Consider the following 22575-nt stretch of genomic DNA (forward strand, 5'->3'; position numbering starts at 1 on the left):
TGTTGTCAACTGGATCAAGGGGACATTATCTTTGTTTAGCATCACAGAATACACAGCATGTGACGAATATCTCAATGCATTAATTGATTGTATATTGTGTAAACAAGGATTTGTGTCAATGATCATACAGTTGACTTGAGAATAGATCTGGAAGATGTCACAACATTAATAAGGAATAAAGGATATTATGCCTTGGATGTAAATGATGATGTTCGTGGTTGCTTTTTGCGTTGCTGTGTTTTCGGTGTTTGATTACGGTCTGGTTTACCTAAACTCATTATGGATTGAAGAGGCGGCATGACCTCTACAATATACGATCACAAGATTTAGCAGATGAAAAAATGAGGATCATAGTCGTACTCACTCTTCTCATAAACGAAATAGTTGATAATATCTTTCGAACCTGTTTGTATAGCTTTTTCTACCATATTTGTTCCAATTTTTACCCTATCGCCCAATTTGAACTTTTTCCCCTTCTTGACAGCTTCTTTATTAGGCGACAAAGCTTTTGTAGAAGTATCGGGAGGATCAGGTTCGACTAAGATCCGTACCATTCTAAGATCTTTTCTCGATATAGCTATCTCCAGAGCGAAACAGTCTCTTATACCTGGATCCGCACCTTGCGAAAGTAGGTAGGATACCAAGTCGCAATTTGATGTTAAGATCGCCCGGAACAGTGGATATCCTTTATGAGAGTTAGGAGAAGGTGTATAAGTCGAGAAGAGGTATTGGATTAATGGGTGAACAGGTTCACTGACATTTGATGGATTGCGAAAAAGTCGACGTGGTAGTTCGGTACAAGATAAAGCAGGTAAGGTGGGTTCAGGAAGTTGCAAGGAACTTGATGAAGGTGATCCTGCAGGAACGTTACTATCCGATTGCATGCCGATATTAGGACCAGCAGAATTTCTTCTTTTCGAGGGAGATGAAATTGTGCTCGGAGCAATATACCCTCGGCGTCTATCCCAGATTTTCTTCATACTCTCGGCGGTATCTACAGTACAAATTGGATGCCTCAAGGACCGATTGAATATTTCATCTGGTCCATAAGCTGAATAGAGATTGAGTAGATAATTTGCAGCGTAATATGGCGAGGGGTGATGTAAGACAGAATGGATGTACCGGTTGGTTCGAGGCAAAAATGGATTCAAAGATAAAAGGTGAATTCTGAAGATCAACTATAAAGATATTACCGTCAGCAAGTCTGGTATGACGCTTGAGTCCCACGTTAGCAGATGTCGCTAAGAATGTACTGACTCACTTCAGCAGGTAGATCAGCTAAAGTCGTTGGCATCTTGCTATTCACAGGTTCGTCCCGGGTGCCTCGCTAGAGAAGGAGATCAATTTCACCACATAGTGGCTGATGAGGTTCCCCTTGATCCCAAAGAATTAACGACTTGCGATGTGTTCCTTCAAGTTCACCTTTCGAAGTACGATTAGGAAAAGTTTGAATGATCAGAGATGGGAGCTGTTATGCAGATATCTACTTTGTCCAGAAATCTTAAGCCTGGGCGGCGATAAACGACTAGTAAGGAGGGGGGTCTGTGCGGTGAATCACGTGACATTGCTATCCTCTTGTACTAGCTGGAATATATGATGATAACTTTGAGACGAACTCCGACATCTAACGAACTGAGAAATTCAAGGTATGGATAGAACATAATCAAACAGTCTCCTCCTATCTCGGTTCAAGAGGGATATAGAACAGCTTCAAACAGTACTGAATTGATCATGCGGTCTTCGATAAGGCGTGCCAACTTGCCTCGACAACTGTCCGTCTCCACTCCTCGTGCATCTCCATCCCGATCTTCTGCTCTTTTGGCATCTCGATCCACCGCGCAACCTTCTTCTTACGTCCAAACACGTACTTTCTTTGGTATATTCAAAAAGAAAGCAGCTCCCTCAACATCATCAGCACCACCACCATTACTGTCCCAAGATGATCTCTTCCACCCTTTATCCCATTCCCCTTTCCCAGCCTTGAAAGAAAAAGCCGATCGGATAAAATCGGTATCATTGTGTCCCACTTCTTTCGAAAAACATCATGAGCGTGTGAGACCCGCTTTCGACTGTCCTGATTGTGGATGGCCCACTCATAAAAACCAGGAAAGATGGGAAGAGGGCAAAGAGGATCACAAAGAATACTGCGGTAGATTAAAAGAGGTAAATGAAGATGAACATGATTTGAGGAGTGGAAGGAAAATGTCAGAATTTGAAAACATGCCAGGTCAGTCAATCTCCTTTCTCATTAATCATCCATCAGAAATTCTGCTGACCTGTTCGAATCGATGCAGAGGAACAGCCATATGAATCAGCCATCAACTTTGCTTCATGGGATACTCTGTTCTTCACTCGAAATTTCCTTTCAATCGATTCCGATCGTTCAGTGCGACATGTTTCTAAGATTCTCACATACCCTATGACTATCGCTGGTGTGCTGCATCAAAACGGACCTTTCACTTCAGGTAATGGAAGGATCACCAGGGAAGGACGTAGAAGTATGGCAGGTGAGTTCAGATCTTCGAATTTGATCCTCTTCAATCACTTGGCTAAAATATGATAAATCATAGCTGTTCATTCTGTGTTGCACTTGCCACCTGGAGCTACAGTGGAGACTGCTCCAGAAAAACCTCAACCACCTTTCCGACTATTCCTCCTCGGTGCTAGAGCCGAATCAACTCTCCCTCCTCACCTCTGGGCCCAATTGTGCTGGCTCTTCCCTCGAACCAACTTCGACATATATTTCATCGGTCCCGAAGTCGGCTTACCACTTGTGAACGCTGAATTGCGTCAAAAAAGTGACTATGCGTTTTCAGAAGCAGGTGGATGGGGTGCACCAAGTCATACATTAAACTACAATCAACGTTTATCCCTTACTTCCATCCGAGCTCCATATGAACAAATTCACGACCAGTTGGGGCCTTTTGATCCTTACACAGATGTTTTCTTCGCCTTTTCTCCAGGTTTCGGTTTCCCGGATCAACCTTTACTCGAAAAAATCACCAAAGGTGGCAAAGGTCAAATAACGTTTGATCGGGCTGAAGAAGTTAAGAAATCTGAGGCTGGTGCAACTGCGGAAGATGCTGCCAATGCTTATTCGCCTGCCGAAGTGGATGGAGGTAATTCCAGAGATGTTCCTTATGCTCCTCCTGAAACCCTTGTACAAGCCCAAACAACTTGGCGAAGACCATTACAACAGATTCTTGGAACAAAATGTCCTTTCTTCTTCACTGCATTTTCCCCATTGGATTTACAACGTGATGTCTCCGCTTTGTTCGGTACCAACCCTCCTTCAGCTTCATCGCCCGGATCACCCGTTCGAGAGTTCCCAGATTATGTCGCTCTTCCAACTGGACCCATCGAACCTATTGACGGAGTAACAGATGAGTTCGAATTGGTTCTGACACCAGGCGTTAACCCGTTCGGAAGTGCAAAATGGGAAATTGCAGAATGGGATGTTCGAGTAGGCGTAAAGACGAATTGGGGTACTTGGGGTATCAGAGGTAAGAAATATGATGTTGTTAATGACAGAAACAGGGTTTAAATCATCAACCACTTTTTGTACGATTTTGCATGCAGACCACTCATGGTATTGTGAACGACATTACCAACCCCATGTCCCAGGACCTACTCTCGAATCAGCTCGATATCTCGACGAATGATCATGACAGACTTACCACCTTTCATCTTGCCTTTGATATTGCTGGTTATCCAGCCTCCATAGAAATCTCTATTACACACGTCAAAATACTGTCCTGGTTATCGAGATGTAGATCTAGCATAACTTACCCTTCCTGTACTCCGACTTCCTCCTCGTCAACATAGCATCTCCATTTGCCGCCTGCATTCCGCTCATTCGTACCTGTAGAAGCATAGAAACTAAAATGATCCTTAATTGGAGAGAAGGTTGCTGTAGGCTGAGGGTATGACCATATTCTGTTTTCGATCGAAGCGGAGTTTGGGGAAAGGCGGATGGTATGGTAGGAAGCTTTACCTTTCCACTGATTTTCTTGTCAGCATCTTCCTTAATGTCCGGTAAGACGAGACGAGCGAACCTCGCAGTAAGTCTGCCTTGATGTCTTCTGTATAGGTACCTTGATCGACGACGGAGGAAGATAATATGTAGGGGGATGACTATGGTATGAATCAGTAAGGCGCATCTGACAATAAACATAACATTCTTACGATGTTTCCAACACCCGATACCCTTCTGTAGTATCAGCAATGATGGTCTCTTCGCCTTGTGTCGATGTCCACACTACTCTCAGCCGACTAATCACCGCATTGCATCAGCTCCTCCAGCTTTGACGCCACGTACCAGGCAACGCTCACTTGGGAGTACGCTGTAATGCTGGAGGACGAGGATACTTCCACACATCCTCTTCGGCCTTCTGTGGAGCTAACGCAATCTGATTTTGCTCCGGCATCGTTCGCGTATGTATACTAATATGCCTAGCGACGAACAATCTGATCATTGTATTGTCTGGAGTCGTCTATACGGTGTTCCGCCATCGATCGATGGACACAACTCTACCGGTATACCCGGGTTTTCAGTTTTGGTTGATAGGGTGATTTAGTTTCTTGGCTATGACTTCTACTTGTACTCTTTTTATTTCTAGATCAAAGCTGAGCTAACATCTGAAAACACAGCTATGTCAAGATGAGATCCTTGATGAGCAGTATCGAAGAAGCTCCTCCTTGGCAACATCGTCATCATCTCATAGGTTGTGGACTAGTTCGATCACCTGTGGATCAGCAATGGGGTTCTGAAGGTGCCTTTGATCTAGGAAGATAAGATGGCATGGAAGCAATCATGAAAATCATACATTTTTACCAGATGCAGAACTAAGGCATGTATGCTTGGTTCGATTGACGTCTTTTCACTGTCACACATTCAAAAGATCTGTATGCATTTTGCGTCTCACTGTTTTTGACTTTCAAGAACAGGGGATCTCACATTTCATGTCAGGGGTTTTGACCCGGCGGCCCTGTAAAGAGCACAAAATGGACAGTGACGCTGTGGTGGTGGTGGTGGATTTTTGTTCTAAATGAGCTGCGTCGTAATATCTTTTTCTCAATCTTTTCAAATTGTCTTGGCACAAGTTCTGAATATCCAATTCACCCTTCTTCTTCTTTTCTCTTCATCATCATCGACTGTCCATCGGGATCATATTCACTTTCATTCACGTACTGCCCAACCCACAATCTCTCTCTCGTCGAGCACATCCTTCAACGAATCATTCGTCCTGGTATCATTCGGCAAATATCATCAACACCAATACCGCTTATATCCGTTCAACTTCATTGACCTTTCACTGTCCACCACCTTCAACACAAACAATCCCCTTCTATTCCTTCGATCAGGCTACTCTCAACCTGGAGACAATCTTCACACCGTGCACGTCGCACCCTATCTGATTTCACATCGTCTTTACGTCCAACCAGCCTAGTCTACATTTCTATCAGGAGGAAGCGGCAACATATTTTGCTTCTTGAATTCCCTTTCGTTCCTTTCATCGACATTCCTTGACCTTCCTAGAAAACTCGCCTCGTCATAAGAGGAGCTGCAATCAACCGTCTGAGGCATGATCTCACCAACGTAAACAACGAAAATATCATCAAGACAAGTACTCCTGCATTTGAGAATTAGAACACGCACGACACATTCGTCATGGCGGGCTTTCATCCCTTCGAAGTGACGCCTGCTCATTTGGCATACACCTTATTGGGTGGTTTCGTTGTTGTCTTTGGTATGCTGTCTCTGTTTCTGAAGGAGAAGTTGTACATAGGTGAAGCTCCGTTAGCAACAGCGGTCGGAATAATCATCGGACCACATTGTTTGAAATTGTTCGATCCTGCGAAGTGGGGAGGGAATCACGATGAAGTGACGGATGAAATCACATTAGAGGTGACGAGGGTGGTCATATCCATCTCGGTCTTTGCTGTAGGAGTTGAATTGCCAAAGGTGAGTTTCGCTATTATCATCCGCGTGCATAACATAGCCCGTCAAACCAACGTGCAACTCCTGACTGATCTCTGCCTGATGTGACTGTAATAGGCGTATATGAAACGCCATTGGAGATCTCTTTTCTTCCTCTTAGGACCCTGTATGGTTTGGGGCTGGATGGTATCTGCATTGCTCATGTGGGCTTTGATACCAGGACTAAACTTTCTTGGAGCATTGGTCATCGCAGCAGGAGTAACACCGACCGATCCCATCTTAGCTCAAGCAGTCGTTGGTGGTAAATTCGCAGACAAACACGTTCCAACACACATTCGTCATCTTCTCTCTGCGGAATCTGGCAGTAATGATGGTGCCGCCTTCCCTTTCTTATATATCGCTCTGTATGTGATGCTCGATAAAAGTCCAGGTCATGCAGTTGGCGAATGGTTTTATATGACTTGGTGAGTTATTACATGCGATAGAGATTATCATGTCAAGCTTGTTACGATCTGCTGACACCCTTTTATAGGCTGTACGAAATTGTACTTGGAGTGTTGATCGGGACAATCCTTGGTTTCTGTGCACGAAAATTCATGAAATTCGCGGAGAGGAAGCGGTTGGTCGACAGACAGTCTTATGTTGCCCAATACGTTAGTTTAGCGGTTTTATCAATGGGTGAGTGTCCGTCTTCTATTTCCTACAGATCACAACTGATAAAAGTATTCTCAGGTATGACTGCTCTTCTGGGAAGTGATGATCTTCTTTCTGCTTTTGCTTGTGGTTGTGCTTTCGCCTGGGAGTAAGTTAACATCGGTGTGCCTACAGATGAAACTATCCTGACAATGTCATTCTAGTGGTTACTTCAACAAAGCCACTGAGGATGCTGTGTTCTCCAACGTCATCGACTTGTTATTCAATTGCGCTGCTTTCATTTACATTGGTGCCATCATCCCTTTCGGAGAGTGGAACGTCCCAGAAGTGAGTACACTGGCTATGGGATAATTCCGATGTCTACTGAACAAGTCTTTCCCTTCAGCTCCGAGTATGGCGATTAGTTGTCCTCGCTATCTTAATCCTCTTGTTACGACGTCTGCCTGTGATTGTCGGACTGTACAAGTTCATTCCTGATATCAAGACTTTCAGAGAGGCTGTTTTCATCGGATGGTTTGGTGAGTTGCATTGCGGCACTGACATCACTCTCGCCTTTTACTGACCCGCTGGAACAGGACCCATGGGTGTTGGAGCTATTTTTATCTCTACATTAGCTAGAACCAGTATTCCCGAAGGATTTGCCGATAAAGACACCGCATTAGTGGAACGAGTGAGAGAAGTGATTGGTCCGATCACAGCGTTCTTAGTGTTATCGTCAATTGTAACGCGTAAGTGCGATATGGTTGTGTTTCTACTTTCCTTGCTGATATCTACTCAAAGATGGATTCTCAATTCCTTTCTTCTCCCTCGGTCGACGAGTGCACAGTATCACTTATACCCGGTCTCGTGCTCTTTCCATGGACTCGCGAGCCGACGAGCCTGCTTGGACGACTCACGCTCGAAGAATTATACCAGGTCAACAGATTACCATCAATCGAGATGACGATCCGGAAGAGGGAGACATGGGAGTTCAGAGGAGGGATTTCAGTAATGAAAAATTCAACGGAGAGAAAGTTGGTTCACGAGACAGTGGCGGCAGCTCTAGCTCTCGAACCATGCCGCCTGGAGAAGATATCGAGATGAGGGAGTCGTCATACAAGATTACCGAATCTCCACGCGAAGACGTAGCGCACGAAGGAGAAGCGGCCGATTTAAGTCGTAAAGACTCGAAAGAAGGTAGAGAATCGATGCTCAGTAGGCGATCTAGATCCTCGTCCCAAAGAAGCTCCATTGACCATCGCGACCGTCATGGTGGTGGCTCTGATGAAGATGGTAGAAGAGAATTGAGGCAAGAGGGAGAAGGAAGTCATAGAGAGGCCGAAAATGAAGCTGAGAGAGAAGAGGAAAAAGGAGACGAGGAGATTGGAGACAAACAAGGAGGAGGTAGCCGCACGCCGCCTGTGGCCGAATATCGCGAAGGTCATCATCTTATCATTGAGAGGAAGAAGCAGGGTACTGATGAGGTCAGTTTTCGCACATCCATCTCTGTCGTTTTATGCTAATTTGGCTCTTTGATAAGGTCGAGGTTGAAGTCATCCGCAATCATTTCCACGATGATAAGCCCAGCGAAAAAGACGTGTTCACCCATCCTCATCGGCTGAAACACAGAGAGCTGGACAAAATGCTCCACATGCTTCCCCGATCACTCGAACATGCTACATCCCACGTACGAGATGAAGGTAAGGAAGCGGTAGATCGACTTGGACTTGGTTTGATGCGTGGCGGTAGCACACCTAGTTTGGTTGAACATGATCGTCAACTGGAAGCCTCAACGTCTCGTGGAAGTGGACAAGGTCGAGAAGTTGAGAACGATTACGAAGATGCCGTCTCTGATACTGAAGAAGATCCAGAATCCCCTGGATTTGGGTCTAGATCAGGATCAGGATCTTTCTCACAACATATACATTCGAGAATTCCAGCTATTAGACTTCAGAAGAATAAAAAGAAAACGTCTCTCGGAGCCCGACTGTTTGGTAGGAAGAGCAGTAGTAGTAGTAATCGGTCAGGATCGGGAAGCAGTGCATCAAGAGTTGAAGAAGGAAGACAACCGCCTAATCCATCATTGTTATCACCTCCAGCTTCGGGATCTAGATCAAAACCGATTGTGTCCGAACCTGAACGAATGAACTCGCAGGAATCAAGAGGCATTCCATTGAGCCGAACCATATCAGCGTCCAGAAGTCCAGCCATCAGGTTCGCCCCAGATGTGGAATCTTCTTCAGAAACAGCTCCTACCTTCAATAATTACGGTGCCACAGCACCTGGTTTCAGGAAGAATCCAGCTCTGGCAATGTACAGATCAGCTTCGGTTCAATCAACAGGCTCAAATAGGGGTGAAGGTCCAAGTGTATCTTTTGTTGAACCAGATAGGAAACGGTGAATGCTTGTGTTATCACGATTTCATCACAGTATATGCAATTATTATGATCGTTCATTACTTTTTACATCTGCCTACGATTGTTCGACGCCATTGTGTACGCATAGACTTTGCCAGGCGCACTTCTCTCTCTCTCTCTCTCTCTCTCTCTCTCTCTCTCTGTCGACCAAGTTCATAGAATAGTATCATGTCGAGCTTGCTCAGATTTACATCAATCATGTGTATAAGATCAATTTCACTTTGTTGCTTCTGTCATGCAAGACCAGATGTAGAGTTGTGCAGCTTTGGAAATCCAGAATTTAAGTTCAAGAAGACTGAATAGCTCACAGCAAGAGCAAGACGGTCAACAATCGACAATCGCGGAAGAAGAACCTGTAATATATGTAAGCATGCCACAGAAAGCATTGATAATAGAGATTGTACTGCCTGAACAATATCTGTCATTCGACTGCGTAACTACGGATCGATGCAATTGCTTGGCATCTCCCATAATGGGCAGTGAAATTTACGTTAAGGAGAAATGCAGGGACAGAGTCTGGGTTCATCGGGATGCGGCGATGACGGGGGAAGGGAGGTGAAGAGGTCGAATTATCACGGTGAACGGTGGAATTCGGATCTGAACGGCAAAACATAAACATTCCTGTTAACCTTGTGCACCGGTACTCGTATGAAATACGTTTTCCTTCTTCGTGCTTCGTTTATTGTCAACACATAGCATAGTATCATCTACCATAACTTACTTATCATAGCACACACGGGTATCAATGTCGACATCACCGTTACCACCACCTAAAGCTGACCTGGTAGAACAGCTTCGTCAACTTGGGATATCGGATAGATCGGCTCGTTATGCTTTATCAGTATGTTGTTCAACTTTGCCGAAATGTCTACAGACAGTTAGAGTGTCTTGGAGAGGATCATTGGAATACATCAGAGCGTCCTTGCTGATTGAATTGTCTGTACGCGTTTGTTGCGAGAGTAGAAGACCAACAATGATATACACAAAGCTGCTAATTATGGTGAGTCTTTCTTTCCCTTTTCATTCGAGAAGTCTGGACTTTCTACAATGCAGGGGTGCTTGGTCTGTGTAATCGGTCATCATCCCTTTGCTTCCCATTTTAAATTCTGCTCAATCCTCCCTCTCTGTGTCTTATCGCTTTACGGCTGTCTGGGACACTGAGCAAATCCCTTGTCTACTTTTCGACGGAATGCTGTAGCGCATCGCTTCCCTGTATCACCTGTTGAATGTTTTTCCTGTCATGAAATGTTTCAGCTGGTCCTTTGGCTATCTTTTTGATAAACATGCAAAGAAAAGATTCAGAGGACTGTCATTCAAAGAAACGTTTCTGAAATCCCTCATATCACTTCGTCGTCATCCTCACCGTTATTGTTGAAGAGGTCATTCTGGTTGAAATTCAAATGCCAAGATATTCATGTGCTGACTATCAATCATTCTTTCACTTGTTCATCATTCTCATTGTACCTCCTTGGCAACCTGCCTGCTCTCATCATCGACAAAACTTCCTTTCATTCTGTTTGAACACACTTTTAATCCCTTTATATAAACGCCTCATCATTCCTCATCTTCAACTTTAACTCAATTTGGGTCGAACAAAACACCACCAATATGGCACCATTATCTCGATCATACTCATTACCCGTCTCTCTGACAAACCCCGTATCGCGACTCAAAGCCTTAAGTGGAGCTGCGGGTAGAGATGAGGTGAGTAGGCTGTCTTCACGTTCTACGACTTATCCTTGTCCTTTGCCACCGCTAAATCTTGACGAACATTTATAGGTAAGCCAAAAACATCGTCGTAGTTCCCAAAACTCCCCTACAACTTCCACAGCCCCTCTCGCAGTCGTGATAGAAGGGAGAGCATCGTCTTCTACATACCAAAGACATTCTCCAGACAGTAGTATCTCAGAATTGGATTCTTCTGAGAGGCTGAGAGATTCCCCTCCTGAAAAAATATCTTCCCCACTCGTACAACCTTCCAAAAGATGGAGTCTGTCTAACAAGATCAAAAAGACGTTATCTATCGATGTATCTTCCAAATCTGGGAAAGAAGGGCTGGGCTTGGAAGGGATTGAGTCTGCTCCGCTAGATGAGGAGCGGGGTAGAAGACGATTTGGGAGATCGAAGCATGTGAAAATAAAAGATAAAGATATAGAACAAGCGCTAACTGTCCCTCCTCCTAATCAAACTTATCCACCTACTACCACTTTTACGAATGCTCTCACTCCTTTACCTCTCGATGATCAGGCATCGCATCTCATTCTTGGTGCTATCGATCGAGGACGACCAGGTCAGATCTCGCCAAGCAGCTCACAAACGGAACTCAATAAGCGCTCAAGTGGTGGAGCTTTCGCCGCACTGGGTTTGAAAGCAGCTGCTTTGGGCTTACCTACTTCGTCCAGCAAGACTGCAGAGGAACCTATCCCTCAAGCCACTCCCGGCGCTTCGACTACCCCCGGCACGACTTCTACACCCAAAGCATCATTCCTTCAACCTTCTAAACCTGTCGGAGGATCTTCCACTAGAGGACCCAGAGCACCATCTCCATTCTTCAGAGCCAGACGATCAAGGGAAAAGGCTCGAGAGAGAGAAAAGTCGCCCGAAGTTCAAGCGTTGAAAAAAGACAATTACGGTGCCGAATCAGAGGTGGAGCCAGAAACAGAAGCTGAAGCTGAATCAGTCGGAGTACCGAAAAAGTATAGACCTCAAGTCTCGGCGTATGTGGATGACAGTGGATCGGATTCAGCCTCTCAATCCGATTCCGATTCCGAACCAGAAATCGATGACGAAGCTGATATTATCGATGAAGATGGTGAGGTGATATTCGATGAGGAGACCGAGAAGAACACAGAAGCAAATGCCGTATTCTTCGAAGGTGATGCTGCTGGATTAGGCGGAAGATCAGCCGGTGATGATCCAGAAGTAGAAACGATTGAACCAAGGGATGATGCCGATAACAGAAGTCAACTAGATTTCTTCGGTGAAGAAGTTGAACAAGACCTTTTGGGTGAAGGTCCAAATGTCGTCGTTCCACCTCAACATATGTTCCAGACGTCCTCCATGCATCAGCCCAAAAGAAAGAAGTCGCTCAAATCAGGTATTGAATTGGTTACTTCCCGTCCTTCTTTCGCTAGAGATAGGTGTACGATCACGTTGACTCATGGTGAACCTGATGAAGCGTTAGAACTTAGTGGAAAGAGATTAAGGAGATATGTAGTCTTGAGTGATTTGAGTGAAGAATCTAGATATGCCGTTGAATGGGCAATTGGAACGGTCGCTAGAGATGGTGACGAGTTGTTCTTGATCTCAGTCAAAGAAGAGGAAGGGAAGGGTGAGTGGAATGGTGGCCTTGTCAGATGATGACGCTGTTAAGCTAACTTCTTGTGACCTTCAGTTGATCCAAAGTCATGGTCGAACTCCGACCGAGCTCAAAAGCTTCGAGTACAAAAAGAGGTAAGCCATCATCTGCATATACCGGACTACCAGCTGATAATACTATACAGCGCCAAACAAGCGCTCTTCTACTGGTCAGACAAGTCACCGGATTGCTTCAAAGAACCAAATTGAATATCACAGTAACGTGTCAATTTGTCCATGCTAAGAATGCCAGACATATGTTATTGGGTGAGACAAGCTTCTCACTCTATACTACAGCGCAATGCTAATTACTGATATAGATCTTATCGACTTCCTGGAACCTACGATGGTAATTGTTGGATCAAGAGGTCTAGGAAAACTCCAAGGGTACGTCTAATCCGAAGTCAGCTATAACTAACCCCGTCGCAGTATTCTCTTGGGTTCTACTTCGCATTATCTGGTACAGAAATCTTCAGTTCCCGTAATGGTTAGTATTTCGGTATTTGTTTCTGCATAAAAGGCATGCTGAAGATATGTTTTAGGTTGCTCGTCGTCGTCTTCAACGACCAATGCGGAAGACCAATCCTGCGAACCTTCGACACTCACCTAGAGTCGGTCTTGCCTCTGCAAGTATTGAGAAGACAGCCTCAAGTAGACAAGAAGATGAAGTTATGGACGTTGCTGAATCTGAAAAAGAAGAAGGCGGTGGCGATACTGCAGCATGATCAAAATCCAAAGGATAGCGATAACAGTGTCGAAGAAGTGATGTGCCTTTTAGTTGTATACAGTATATTTAGCTCCAATCAAACACTATTCGTATTTAGGATGAACAACACCTGTCCTCAAAGAGGGGTATATTGGTAGTCTACCGTCTGGATAACTGAACTACACTCGTTTCAAAAGGATGTGGGTGGAGCATGACAGGCACTCAAAGTATGCTTTGACGGTTGAACCTCTGGGACGGATCCTGCGATCAAGATGTGCACGTTATCATACTACTCACTGGCCGGATACACAATATATGTGTGCGCATGTGATTGATGAGCTGTATACTTACTCACTTCCGCAACGGAGGCTACGCCGACATATACACACAATCAACGGGACGAATGACTCCGCAAGCAAATCAACGTTTACGCTTGTATCACTGATTGTCCTTTCCTAGATGGACAGATGCCTTTGATTGAGGTGAGAAACCCTTTAGGCTTACATGCATCGCTAGCACCCTAAGAAAGTATCCAGGAATATTGGAGCCTCTAGATGTAAAATCTGGATGGATGGATAAGTTGGGGATACATATCGCCTTCCAGCGAAATACCCTGCTACCGAATCTGTTCTTGAATGGCAGATGTTTCTTCGACCGCTTCATACTTGTAGAAGCGTTCAAGAAGTCATATCGAAATGTCGACTAACGGTGACTGTAACATGAACCTGTGTTTTATACTGGGTAGTTCTGTAAGTCCTCCTCACTCCATCAACACGTCGTCGTGTTCCTAAACGTGAAATGATTCATTGGAACACAAAGGTCAAATAATGATAAAAACTTGACACCAGGCACTAGTATTCACTGCTCATCATACGTGTAAGTTCGATAAGTGTAAATGTTTAGTTCCAAAGAAGAAAGAATGGTTCAGAGTTTTGTTGACTGTAAGTTCAGTGATGTCAATCATTCGGATACCTATATTGTGTTCCTGTTTTTGTCTTATGTCAAGGATTATGACTGATTGCGTCGTTCGATAGTGGATGCTGATCGCCTCTGAGATGATGTTGATAGGATGGGCGTTAGGTTGGACCAGTGAGTTCTGCCCCATCCAGATGCATCAGTGATCCCGTTGATGACGACTTGCATCCTCAGTCATCAAATATCAGCTAGGTTGGGTTACTATGCCAGATATAGGACCTTTACCATTCCCTTCAGCGATGTTCGATCAGAAATACGTCAATCTGAACATCCCTTATACCATAATCTTCAACTGTAAGTATGATCTTCCCCCATTTTTGAGCTGAGACTTGAGCTTGGTCTCTTCTTCCTATCCTGTGTTTAACCAATGCACCAGAAGAGATTCTCATTATACTCATGAATCATGGCTGTAAGTCAACCAGTGGCATTTTCGATCCAAGCCTCTTTGAATGCTGAAGAAGGTTTATATTGGTACCACTTGATGAGAGCAGTTCGTCAGCCGAAATCATCAAGATCATGGTTATCTTCTTCTTTCTTTTACGCATGGATAATCGTTTCCGTCATTTGTACAGTATGTCAAAGTGCTATAGGATGGATACATAAAGGGAATCTGGATCTGGATATGCAGATGGCGAAGACAATTACGGTTCATGGCGTTATGGAATTTGCGTAGGTACTCACTTCGTATCTGATCTATCCTCAAGGGGCAGAATGCACAAAACACTCGGGATTGGAGCGAGACTGATCCTTTTCATCGATGCAGAGTAATGCTGGCTGCCTCCGTAGTCATCTGGAAGTTCCCAGCTTTCCTCACGGATGTGGTAAGTGACCTCCTCTCCCATTAGCGAATTAATAGAAATCTAATCACTTGATGGATCGTAGAAAGCTTCCGGTGCTGGTCCAGAGGTTCGATCCAGATTGCACTTCTACCACGGTAAGCCTCCTGTATTCACTTGCATTACTGAGCTGATTGGTGTCATTCCACTCGTTCGTACCGTACAGAGGCGAACAAAATTCGCACTTTCTTCAGAGCCTTATTCGCTGTTTGCATGATGATTCTCGGAATTGATGGTATGACAGAGGCTAAAAAGATCAACATGAATCCGTGAGTCAATATATATCTCTTAACTAAGACCCATTCACCAAGCTGATAGGAAGCACCTTGTGTAGACTTGCGAGCGGTAAGTTTCATTCAGCGTTGGACAAGAATCCTCCTGTTAATGATTGCTTCCGACTAGACCTACTAGCCCAAACATTGTTTGGCTCATTCACTTTTGTGCTGGTAATCTCGATTCTGCTTTATCAACCTCGTAATTGGACACCTGAAAGTGAGATTCGCCAACATCGCATAATGGTTGGAGACAACAACGAACCTCGAGCGGGGATCAATAGACCGCAATTGGCCAGCGGTGTAGCTTTGATGTCATTGTTGAGGGAAGGTGGACAATGGGATGGAGATGATGATTTAATCGGTGAAAATATAAATGGAAATACAAATAAGGGTTATCAACTGAAGTCGACTGGTTCAAATCAATGGAAAGAAGAAAGAAGTCACGTAAAATCTGATAGTTGGGAATCTGGACCCTCATCAGAATTAGGTATACCAATGGCTGTAAGCCTTATCAGCTTATCTGTTTCTTTCACTGATGTCATGGGTAATAGCTGGAAAACTTTACTTCACCTATCTCTGTACCGATCGATTCTTCCATGCCTCGAGAAATCAAGATACATATGGCTCAGGAATTACATCGCGATGAAGGGATCTAGAGGAAATCCAGAGGAAAGAGAGCTCGCTCATGTTATGCTAATGATTATACCCCAGGTAATCTTACCCAATTCCTCCGTTTATGAATGTGTAGTTCACCTCTGTTTCTTTTATATATCTGAGTTTTCGGATGTTTGTTTAACCGGATGCATCGCGAGTTGTCGAATTCCAATCATTCACTCATCGATTGCGCCATCGATGATTTATTTATCATCTTACATCTTTGACTCCTTTATTCTCTCAGCTCAACGACAACGGATATATAGAGCAGTCAAGGACACATAGCCCAGCTGTCTTTTCTGAATATCTGACCTCGAAGAATATTCCGTTAAGACACCTCAGGAAGCTTCAGCAATGCCTAGACAAGATCATTTCTCAACCCGATCAATCCACGTTGGATCAGAACCTGATCCTTCAACCGGTGCTGTAGTACCTAGTTTGAGCGTAGCTACTACCTTCAAGCAAGACGGTGTCAACAAGTTAAGAGTGAGTGCTTGCGTATACATCCCTTCCATTCATGCTTTGTAAGTTGACGGCTGATCGGGAGAGTATATAGGGATACGATTATTCAAGATCAGGTAATCCAACTCGATCAGCATTGGAATCCCTTCTTACATCACTCGAAACTTCACCTTTAGCCAGTATATCAGAAGACGCGAGAAGAGATGTCTCACAAGGTGATAGTCTTGTGTTCGCTTCTGGATCAGCTGCGACTGCTGCTATAGCTCACTGGGTCACCCTGTCGGAGGATGAAGGTGGTGCAGGTGGAAAAGATGGTAAAGGTTATGGCGGGCACATTTTAGCTGTTAACGATGTTGTGAGTGGTCACTTACGGTACTGCTCAGGTCCATATTTCTGATTTGATCTTGTACCGTGAACAATTCACTGATTCTTGTACGACGATCAGTACGGTGGTACAGCTAGATATCTCGCTCGAACCAGTCGACCTACTGGATTAGAGGTGACCTTCCTGAATATGGAGAAAGCGGGTGAAAAAGGAATTAGAGAAGCTATGAGGTCTGATACACGAGTGAGATAGCTGGATCATGGGACACCTTGAACGATGTTGGCTGAATCTAAGCGTTGGATAGTTGATCTGGCTTGAAGTACCAACAAATCCACTTTTACTCGTACCTCCCCTTCGACTAATTTCCGATATTGTCCATTCTCTCCCGTCAAAGACACGACCACTTATTCTCATAGATTCGACTTTCTTATCCCCATTCTACTTCACACCATTAATCTCAGCATCAGCCGATACGCATCCATTAGCTGATATAACCATGTCTTCGTTATCGAAATATTCATCAGGTCATTCGGATATAATCTTAGGTTCATTAACTGTTTCTCCCACAATTGCCTCATCAAGACCCAATTTGCTCAAGGGATTGAGGTTCCTTCAAAACTCAATGGGTGCATCACCATCTCCTAGAGATTGTCATTTGATGATTAGAAGTATCAAGACATTATCAGTCAGAATGGTGAAACATGGTTTAAACGCTTTGCGTATCTCAGCATTCTTAGCTGCCAATCCTCTGGTGGAGAGAGTTAGATATCCAGGTTTAACGTCTGATGGAGCATTTCATCAAGTACAAGATCTCCTGTCACCCAATGCTAGAAGAGAATTAGAGTTTCTAGGTTGGAAATTCCCTTATAATCCTAAGGAGTCAAGTAAGGAAAATATCGATACGAATAGTCTGGAATACACGAGATCACTGGGAATCCCTTTCGGCGGAATGATCACTTTTGCAATCAAAGATGCTACGGCCCAAGAAGCTGAAAAATTTTGTACAGAATTGAGAATCGCTATTCTGGCTGAAAGCTTAGGTGGTGTAGAAAGTTTAGTTGAAGTCCCTTACGGTATGACCCATTCTGTAAATTTTGGCCATCGTTGCTCATGTTCCCACCCACAATTTCACATTCAGGCTGGAATCTAACATTTCCTTGTACCAAGACTGACCTGTTTTCTTCTGCTGTGTAGCATCTTCCCCAAGAAACACTCAAAGAGTTAAACATCACACCTAATTTGATCAGACTTAGTGTGGGGATTGAAGATTATGATGACCTCGCTGAGGATCTTGAGAGAGCTTTGAACGCAGCCAAGGGAAAGTCGAACGGCATCGCATAGGTTCATTTCGCAATGCTATGGCAAAGGACATTGTATACAAGTGAGAGGAAGAATGACTTGCTGGGTCAAGATTGCTGTAACCTGATGTGGCATAATTTCTATGTGTATAATACAGGTTGGATCATGGGTGATGACCATACAAAGTGTTATACCACCAACGATGTATATATGAATTGTAAATGCATAGTGTCATATCCTTGCGTCTTATAAGTCCATGCCTGGCTTATTTCTCACTCTCACCCTCACTCATAGTCTCATCTTCAGCTCCACCTTCACTACCACTCTCCATATCCGTATCTTCATCACCTCGAATGACCGGCAATTCCTTCTTTTCGACTTCGAATCCTAATTTCTTGAAACCGTCTTCCACTTCTTGCAACTTCGAAGTTGATACACTGACTGCACCGATAGCTGTGTTGGGTTCAAATAATGGTAAAAAATATTTTTCGATTACTTTTGTTATATCTTCAAGAGTGATGGAAGGTAATTGTTTCAAAAATTCTTGATCATAATTCTTGCCTACACCTTTGAGTACTTCGTTTAGATATGCAGTTGAAGCTGCTCCTAGTACCGTTTCGGATCGTCGAGCGTAATCATATGTCATACTTGATCTTGCGCCATCAACTATATCTTGATCAAGCTTGGTCTGTAGGCCATGATTAAATCATGATCAATATACGAATTTGAGCGAAGGATGATGAAGCAAAACTTACAGTACCATCTACTAATCCATGCATGATTTTGCCAGCTGCTTCGTACGCTAACATGGCATTCGGACTCTGTCGTATTGCCATCATATCATCAGCACAGACATTCTGATCGTGGGGATTCAACGCCGACTCACTCGGTAGACTGAGAATCCTACTAATCCAGGTTCAGGGTACACGGAAACGTGAGCACCGTAAGCTAATCCACTTCCCCTAATGGATTTCCATAGGTAACTCTCCATTGCATTCAGGATGGACGAAGCAAGTCTAAGAGCAGGTAAGTCAGGATGATCATGACCGATTGGTCCTTTTGCGAAATGTTGAGAATAAGATCCTTCGATAGCTGGCATGGGGACAATGATGCACTGAACGGGCTGTCAGTCAGATGCCACTCGTTATATATGAGAACCAAGATTGCTGGCTACTAACCTTTTTGGAGGGGTTTTTACCGAGATCAGTCAACGTTTGCAGGGACGTGGATAAGGGGACGAGTGGTTTAGCCTCCTGCAATAGACCCGTTTTAGCTATTTTAGTCCATTTCTGTCATTTGAGTGCTCACATTGATAGGTAAGAAGGATTTCTCTAATACGGATCGGGGCTTGCTCAGACTAAGGACATCGCCCGTCACTGAGACTCTCATCTTGCTAGGTTCAAGAACTATTGGTGATTCGATGAGTCATCGCTCGCTGTCGGTGGTGCAGCATCCACTCACGGTGAGTTCTCAGCTCTTCCAGTGCGTTTATGACTGTCTCGGGCTCCTTCTCCAATAACTCTGCCACATGAGGGGTAAATTCCAGTCTATTAAGTAGTTCACAAGACTGAGAAGCGGATTTCGATTCGTCGTATGTCAATCTGTTAGCCCAAGCTACAGCAATAGTGTTTCCATCTCTCTTCTCATTTGGCAATTCTTGGAGCAGTTTAGCGACAATCACGGATAACCTAAGGGTTGTGAGATCAAGTTAAGGGGTTCAGTAATTGCAATGAGATCTGAAACCCACCGGAATAAGCTTACCTGTCTTTAGAGAAGATGACACCGGTGAGGAGGTCCCGGATCCAAGCTACTGCCTCATCATATTGGTGCTTTTGGACTTTCAAACTGATACATAAAACTTCCGCGAAATTACCTCGATATTCGAAGTAGGCGTTTTGGGATACAGTAAGGCTGTATAATATCTTATCAGATCAAGGTTTATTTGCAAAAGGTATACTCACTCGTTGAGCTGATTGACCACTTCCTCATGAGAAAGCTCCGCACCATCCGCTCTTTTCACACCAAGACTGAATATTGCATTGGTGAGAAGGGTTAAATAGCTACACAAGAGGTCAGACCACTATTTCTTCGTCACTTCGTTTGATGTGACTTACGGGCTGAGATGTTGTGGGAGGCCGAATGTATCGAAAAGAGCAGTAATGTTGACGAAATTCGACTATTCGTACCTTAGCGATCTTGCAACATGACTGTTTACAGAGAGCAGGCTCACCTTGACATGTGAGAAGTGCGCCTGATATGGCAACTCAACACTATCCGCGTCGATATGTCTTTGGACTTCTCCTTGATCAACTCTCAAATTCTGGCCTTTGGCATTGTTGATGGCTGTCTCGACGGGTACCCAAGTAAGACCAGCGGGCTTTCGTGAACATCCGTCAGTGGTCCTCATGGTTATGCACTTGCATTGTGCTCACATCGGTTATTGGGAAGCCAGATATCATTTCTGAAGGAGGTGGCACATCGCTAGCCTTCTTTGCTTCCTCTACCTTTCTTTCCAACTCTTTGAGTTTTTCCTCACCCAATTCAACTTTTCGCTTCTCAACACGTTCCTTTTCGTCTTTCTCGATTTTAGCTGATAATGCAGCAGAAGGCTTGCCAATTACCGTGATGGAGGACGCAGAAGCGTAATATCTGAAGCTCGATATCAGCAATGTTCCGTTCCTGTTGTCTCATGAGAGATCGTCACCTACTTGTCGAGAAGCGACACCCAATCTTCCGCTTTCCAAGATTCGAGAGTTGCGTAATCTTTCAAGTCTTCAAATGCTATAGGAAGATCCTTTCCATCTTTTTCGCCATACAAGAAGTCTGTAACGTTGTTTAGTAAAGACTATTCCAGAGCTATCACCAAGTAGGCTCACCTCCAATGACAGCATCGGCCAACGTATCGGTCGCTCTGCTTTCCATATAATCTAACAGTTTCCTCTTATCTCTGCGCAAGATCCTGCCCATCCGTTCCATATCAATATCCTTCTCCTTGACTGTCTTTGTCAACGCATCTTTAAATTTCTGACCCATACTTTGCAGATGTTTGGCTGGGACATCAGCGATGTAAACTTGGACTTCGTTGTGATTGACTCTGTCGGAAGAGTAAAAGTCAATAGATGTACAGTAAGGTTTCGGAATCTCGATGAATTCTTTTGACAGTGGAGCAGTAGCCGAAAGTGAGAGGTAATCCGTCAAAACATTGATTGCAGTATTGGTAAAGTAATCCGTTGGTGAGGGACCTAAGTACGTTAACGATATTTCTCCTACAGATTCATCTTCTTCCATGAACTCTACTACTTTTGTTACTGATTCGGGTATACCGAGCGGGTGAGCTGTCGTGGATTCTACAAAAGGTCTTTGCCAGTCTTCAGGTGGAGTGATGACAGGTACTTGCTTGCGTTGTTCAAGTATCAAAGGATCTACCTTATTGTTGAGTACATCGAATAGCTCCGGTATGGGTACAGCACCGTCGATCACAAGACATAGCTACGAAATGGAATCAACTACATTAGCAGAAGACCTTTTCAGGATAGATTGACTAATTCACGTTATATGGCTGATAGTATTTACCGTGATAATCTCGAACTATGGTTTCTTGTCAGCCTCTCCTTTGTCCACCAGTTGAGATCATCACTCACTTTGTTGCGCTGTCAATACTCGTAATTTGTGCAACAATCCACCGGTCTCACTTCTGTAAGCCGAAGTAGGAGGGTACAGCGTTCTCTGGGTCCTGCGATGAAGAGGATGAGCTGATTTCAAGGCTCCTCAGAAGGGGACGGCTCACTCTAAAGCCATAAGATCACCAGAAGTGTTTTCTCGTCCTTGCATTTCACTATAGACTACACCTGAATCTTCTCCAGCTCCATTTATATGATATACCTCTGTGACAAATCCAGAATCATCGATAGTTGGGTGTAAGATATGATCTACATATACTGGTAACATCTTTAAGAAACCTTCACTTCCAGCCGTAGCTATGGTATAAGCCGTATGATCATTCGCTGTCCAAGCGTTTGTTCCATTACTTCCTGCTCTATTGGCCAAAGAATCCAAAACACCTTTATACGGATATGATTTTGATCCAAGGAAAATCAAATGTTCTAATGTATGCGGTCGACCTGTATCATCGAAGATCTCAGAAGCTATAGCAAAATACCCATTCGTTATAGGGGCTTGATGACTACCTAGTACAACTGTTAAACCTGTCTTATCACTGCGCCATTTTGATACTGTGATAGGTGCGTATTTGATGGGGAACGATTGCAATAGCTTGAATGACCCATAATCTCTAGCGGGAATTGTGGAATCGCTCGAGGCCATTCTGATCGATTGTTTTAATGAACAAAACGTAAATGATTTGGAAGTCGATGAGCGTAAAAAGCGCCAGGAGGACGAGCTGACTCGAGGTGTTATACGACCAGTGCTATGGAGGGATAGCATAGACTGCTATTCTTGTGAAGAAGTGAGCAGTACGATATGACCTTTGCGATATATTAGAGGCTAATATATGGTCAAACTTCAAATCGTCGTCACCATTGCTGTTCCGTTCATCAACATTTCAACATTGCTTCGATGGGAGAATGACGGAGATGAGCCCGGTGATGTCCGCTCAATCGACCACGTGGGTGTCGTCGGTATGCTCCGCTCTCTATGATTCCGGTTGACTGGATTACGATCGATTTCACTTTGAAA

At 44.2% G+C, this 22575-nt stretch overlaps 8 protein-coding genes across 8 annotated transcripts; 5 read left to right on the forward strand and 3 right to left on the reverse strand.

Moving 5' to 3' along the window:
- Positions 1-185: 185 nt before the first annotated feature.
- On the reverse strand, positions 186-1294 carry IL334_004997 (uncharacterized protein; the record flags this gene model as incomplete). Its single annotated transcript, XM_062936711.1, has 3 exons — positions 186-304; positions 365-1178; positions 1262-1294. The coding sequence occupies 3 exons, from the start codon at positions 1292-1294 to the stop codon at positions 186-188; spliced, it is 966 nt and encodes a 321-aa protein (XP_062792762.1).
- A 437-nt stretch (positions 1295-1731) lies between these two features.
- Positions 1732-3544, forward strand: IL334_004998 (uncharacterized protein; the record flags this gene model as incomplete). The annotated part of the gene is made up of 3 exons (XM_062936712.1): positions 1732-2227; positions 2295-2507; positions 2571-3544. 3 exons carry the CDS (start codon positions 1732-1734, stop codon positions 3542-3544), a joined length of 1683 nt encoding a protein of 560 aa, XP_062792763.1.
- A 60-nt stretch (positions 3545-3604) lies between these two features.
- IL334_004999 (uncharacterized protein) lies at positions 3605-4427 on the reverse strand (the record flags this gene model as incomplete). The annotated part of the gene is made up of 6 exons (XM_062936713.1): positions 3605-3627; positions 3678-3730; positions 3790-4001; positions 4056-4134; positions 4186-4272; positions 4333-4427. The coding sequence occupies 6 exons, from the start codon at positions 4425-4427 to the stop codon at positions 3605-3607; spliced, it is 549 nt and encodes a 182-aa protein (XP_062792764.1).
- Positions 4428-5671: 1244 nt separating this feature from the next.
- IL334_005000 (uncharacterized protein) lies at positions 5672-8975 on the forward strand (the record flags this gene model as incomplete). The annotated part of the gene is made up of 9 exons (XM_062936714.1): positions 5672-5965; positions 6059-6405; positions 6474-6619; positions 6674-6743; positions 6799-6922; positions 6981-7113; positions 7171-7323; positions 7376-8058; positions 8115-8975. 9 exons carry the CDS (start codon positions 5672-5674, stop codon positions 8973-8975), a joined length of 2811 nt encoding a protein of 936 aa, XP_062792765.1.
- A 1624-nt stretch (positions 8976-10599) lies between these two features.
- IL334_005001 (uncharacterized protein) lies at positions 10600-13073 on the forward strand (the record flags this gene model as incomplete). Its single annotated transcript, XM_062936715.1, has 7 exons — positions 10600-10695; positions 10771-12322; positions 12386-12444; positions 12495-12615; positions 12669-12735; positions 12778-12835; positions 12891-13073. The coding sequence occupies 7 exons, from the start codon at positions 10600-10602 to the stop codon at positions 13071-13073; spliced, it is 2136 nt and encodes a 711-aa protein (XP_062792766.1).
- A 676-nt stretch (positions 13074-13749) lies between these two features.
- On the forward strand, positions 13750-15796 carry IL334_005002 (uncharacterized protein; the record flags this gene model as incomplete). The annotated part of the gene is made up of 10 exons (XM_062936716.1): positions 13750-13803; positions 13903-13995; positions 14089-14143; positions 14204-14323; positions 14452-14698; positions 14793-14850; positions 14912-14963; positions 15032-15134; positions 15200-15641; positions 15692-15796. The coding sequence occupies 10 exons, from the start codon at positions 13750-13752 to the stop codon at positions 15794-15796; spliced, it is 1329 nt and encodes a 442-aa protein (XP_062792767.1).
- A 352-nt stretch (positions 15797-16148) lies between these two features.
- IL334_005003 (uncharacterized protein) lies at positions 16149-17922 on the forward strand (the record flags this gene model as incomplete). The annotated part of the gene is made up of 5 exons (XM_062936717.1): positions 16149-16280; positions 16351-16611; positions 16702-16824; positions 16886-17668; positions 17776-17922. The coding sequence occupies 5 exons, from the start codon at positions 16149-16151 to the stop codon at positions 17920-17922; spliced, it is 1446 nt and encodes a 481-aa protein (XP_062792768.1).
- Positions 17923-18145: 223 nt separating this feature from the next.
- IL334_005004 (uncharacterized protein) lies at positions 18146-22203 on the reverse strand (the record flags this gene model as incomplete). Its single annotated transcript, XM_062936718.1, has 16 exons — positions 18146-18568; positions 18636-18701; positions 18767-18994; positions 19059-19133; positions 19189-19286; positions 19342-19568; positions 19642-19791; positions 19842-19940; positions 19995-20056; positions 20111-20257; positions 20313-20529; positions 20589-20703; positions 20757-21369; positions 21431-21468; positions 21522-21613; positions 21668-22203. 16 exons carry the CDS (start codon positions 22201-22203, stop codon positions 18146-18148), a joined length of 3186 nt encoding a protein of 1061 aa, XP_062792769.1.
- Positions 22204-22575: the final 372 nt, after the last annotated feature.

This window comes from Kwoniella shivajii, chromosome 6, assembly GCF_035658355.1.
Source record: "Kwoniella shivajii chromosome 6, complete sequence".
In the NCBI taxonomy this organism is placed as follows: domain Eukaryota; kingdom Fungi; phylum Basidiomycota; class Tremellomycetes; order Tremellales; family Cryptococcaceae; genus Kwoniella; species Kwoniella shivajii.